This window comes from Poecilia reticulata, chromosome 9, assembly GCF_904066995.2.
Source record: "Poecilia reticulata chromosome 9, P_reticulata-male-v2, whole genome shotgun sequence".
NCBI lineage: Eukaryota > Metazoa > Chordata > Actinopteri > Cyprinodontiformes > Poeciliidae > Poecilia > Poecilia reticulata.
In genome coordinates this window covers 34,991,196-34,994,605 of record NC_088838.1, presented here as the reverse complement: position 1 = coordinate 34,994,605, position 3,410 = coordinate 34,991,196, and the positions used below count along the sequence as shown (strand labels likewise).

General features: G+C 53.3%; 1 protein-coding gene across 8 annotated transcripts in view; it reads left to right on the top strand.

Annotated features, from left to right (window-relative positions):
* LOC103470773 (actin filament-associated protein 1-like 2) overlaps window positions 1–3,206 on the top strand; it is an 18,029-nt gene extending 14,823 nt beyond the window's left edge. For 2 of the 8 annotated variants that reach the window (XM_081611030.1, XM_081611035.1), the window contains 5 exons: window positions 145–371; window positions 453–770; window positions 858–951; window positions 1,779–1,945; window positions 2,015–3,206. In XM_081611030.1, the coding sequence (XP_081467156.1) occupies window positions 145–371; window positions 453–770; window positions 858–951; window positions 1,779–1,945; window positions 2,015–2,176 (968 nt within the window). In that variant the 3' untranslated portion in view covers window positions 2,177–3,206. The remainder of the gene's footprint in view (window positions 1–144; window positions 372–452; window positions 771–857; window positions 952–1,778; window positions 1,946–2,014) is intronic. The other 6 variants (XM_081611034.1, XM_081611037.1, XM_081611036.1 and 3 more) reach the window with 6 other exon arrangements.
* Window positions 3,207–3,410: the final 204 nt, after the last annotated feature.

The window sequence follows — 3,410 nt, the reverse complement described above, 5'->3', positions numbered from 1 at the left end:
ACAGGTGGTGACTTACTGACTGGATCACAGTGGCGTGGACCACCAGAAACACCAGGATAGGAACAGAGAAGCTGTTATTGGCTGCAGCCTGTAGGGGTTTGCAGTAAATGCAGGTCGGTGACGTTTGGTTCTGTGGACCTGCAGGGTTCCTGAACGTCCTGATGAACTGCCAGTGGCAGAGTTTACAGTGTCAGGTGGAGGACGGCGTCCTCAACATGTTCGGAGAGGAGATGGAGAAAGACGAGGAGGAAGAGGTGAAGCGGTCGCCTCAGTACACGGTCCAGCTCCGAGGCTGTGAGGTCAGAGACGACCCAGACCGCTGCTACAGGATCACACTGAGCATGCTCGGCGACCAGGTGGCCGTGCTGGAGGTGAGCTGGCAGATGGGAGCTCCGGAGTCTCAGGTTAGTTCCTCATCATCAAGACTTTCTGTCTAACCTTCGTCACTTCAGGTGAGCTCGTTGGAGGAAAAAGAAAAATGGCTGAAGCTGCTGCAGGACGGAGCGGCCAGTCGTGGTTACCATGACAACAAGACTCAGGAGAACACAGGTGGCGCCCTCAGGTGGGACAAACTTCTTAAAACCAGAAAATCCCTTCATGACATCACTCTCTTTCTGCTCTCTGAGTTTAAATCTTGCTCTTCTTTCCTCAGCGGGCTGCAAACGCGCCGGTTCCCAACCTGCAACGCCTACATGGACGACCCGTTCTGCCTTACCAGAACCACCAGCAGTCAGCCCCTCTACTGCAACTCCGCTGCACAGAAAGCCCTGGTACAAACCAGAAATTCATTCTTCTGACGATCCTCATGGGGAAGATGTGCTGTCTGTGTAGACGCTGCTGATCCGTTTGTCTTTCAGCAGCACGGCTCTCAGGATTCAGCTCACCGTAACTCGGCGTCGTCCAGAGAATCGGTGACCTACAGCAACACGGTGCTGAGCAGCGGCAGCAGCAGTGAGTCAGACCTGGACCAAACCTTCAGGATGAATCATCTGACTCTAGATCAGTGGTCTCAGACTGCACACCTCGAGGGTCAGAGTCCTGCAACTTTCAGACGTGTCTCTTGTCCCACCGGCTGAATTAAATGAAGAAACTGTCCTGCTAGCATGCAGCCCGCTAGTGAGCCAGGAGAAGACATCTCAGGGTGCATCATTCCCACCGTTCAGTCAGCTTTAACCCAACTCCAGTCCATCTGCCTAGTCAAAGTCCGGTCCAGTTGGAAAGATGTGAAAACTAATTGACCTCTGACCTCTGGTCCTCCTGACCTCGGTCTGGGTTCGGTTGAAGTGAACTCTGGTTCAGTTTGAATGTGAACGCCAAGCGGACCAGAGACCGCTCCAAAAGCAGGTGGTGAAGTGCAGCGCAGGGCATTCTGGGTAAATCCAACCAAAGCTAACATGCTAGCCTAGCGCTAGCAGCAGAAATGGCTCCTGGTCTTTAGCCTAAAGAGAAATCCTCCCACCGCTAAAATCCTCCATCTTGTTTCCATCTGGTGAAGCAGGAAGTTGCTCTCAGCGTCTTCAGAGGTTTTTGTGTCGTTTCCTTCAGTGGTTCTTGGTGCAGCGCCCCCACAGGCCAGGAGGGGAACAGGCTGGTTTGACTCAGAGCAGCTGGAGGTGGAGCAGATGATGGAGTTCTGGGTCCAGTAGAACCGGGTCAACCGGACTAAAGGAGGGAAAACATCCTGAAAGTTGCAGGACATCCTGAAGACTGCAGTTTGAGACCTCTGACCCTTGACCTTGAGGTTTGCTCACAGAGTAAAGTGAAGTGTGGTTTTTCAGGCCGGATGGCGCCGGCGGTGCAGCGCGACGTCCAGAAGCTGAAGCTGGTCGACACGCCGGCGGTGCAGCTGAGAACCGGGTCCGAAACCAACCTGGCGTCTGCTGTGAAGCGAAACAAGCGCACCTCCTTCAGGCAGTCTCTGGCCATCTGCACTGAGCGCGCTCAGGTGAGCTGCACCTGCTGAGGTCCTGCTGGTTTCCTCCTGTGACCTCTGACCTGGTCTCCTCTGGTCCAGGCGGGCTTCCTGAACCCTCTGCTGCGGCGGACGGCCTCGGCCAAGAACTCTCTGAGACGAGCTCCGTCTGCGCTCTTCATCGAACACGGGAAGGTTTTCCAGAGGAAGAAGGTGGGTCGGATCAGACATGTTAACCTGCCGCCATGTTTCATTTCTGAATAAACCGTTTGAATCCTGCTGTGAAGACCATTAGAGGAAAGTTTTAACTCCAGTTAAATCTACCTTATGGGACTCTTTTTTTAATTGGCTTCATTTCAGGCTCTGTAATTAATGTCAATTGAATAAAAACCATTTTGGCCCTTTTGCTCCTGATTTCCTGAATAAATCCACATGAACATCAAACATATTGATAGTTTTAATCTTCAGGCTCTTCAAGCCTCAGATTGGAGCAAAGTTCATTTTCCAGAGTTTCTCTGATCATTCATGGAGCTTCTTGAGAAATGTGGCGCTTCCATTAGCGTTAGCTGCTACATGTTAGCATCGAGATGATGCTGACATGCTAACTCCTTTTAGCAGAACCTTAACACACAGCCTGGCTGCTGACTCATCATGTTGTTTCCGCTAAAACATTCAAAGTGTTTGATAATCCAGAAACGGTTTCAGAGTAGAAACACGTTTCCATGAATATCAACACGAGAAACATGAGATGATTCTAACCGGCGGGTTTATTTCTCTACAGGAATGGGAGACCAAAGCTGCTGCCTGACGTTTTCCTCCTCATCAGCCTCCATCAGGCCTGCAGGCGGCGCAGAAACGCTCTGCTCTGATTGGCTGTTTGGACTCTAATCATTCAAACTGCTTAAAGGTGACCAACTGGATCAACTGGATCAACTGGCTCACTGGGTCCAGTAGAGCCAGTTGAGAAAACACTGATCCGTTTATTATAATCAAGAACAAAAGAACTTTCCATGATTCATTTCTATTGGCTCCAGTTAAGCTTCTATTTGTCTGAACTGTTGGTTCTGGACTCAATCTGCTCCTGCAACACGCGGTCCAGCGCCTGGCCCTTTAAGGCTGCCCTCCGCCTGCTTCTGATTGGCTGTTAAGGGGTGGGAACATACGACCATGCCAGTTGGAAAAGCTGCCTGATTAGAGATTAACTGAGGTCAGTTTACTATTTAACTAAAGCAGGGAAATGCCCACGGCCTCAAACTACCAGGGTGCCAGGGGCCCGAGGTGCCAGGGGCCCGAGGTGCCGGGGGCCCGAGGTGCCAGGGGCCCAGGGTGCCGGGGGCCCGAGGTGCCAGGGGCCCAGGGTGCCAGGGGCCCGAGGTGCCAGGGGCCCAGGGTGCCGGGGGCCCAAGGTGCCAGGGGCCCAGGGTGCCAGGGGCCCGAGGTGCCAGGGGCCCAGGGTGCCAGGGGCCCGAGGTGCCAGGGGCCCAGGGTGCCGGGGGCC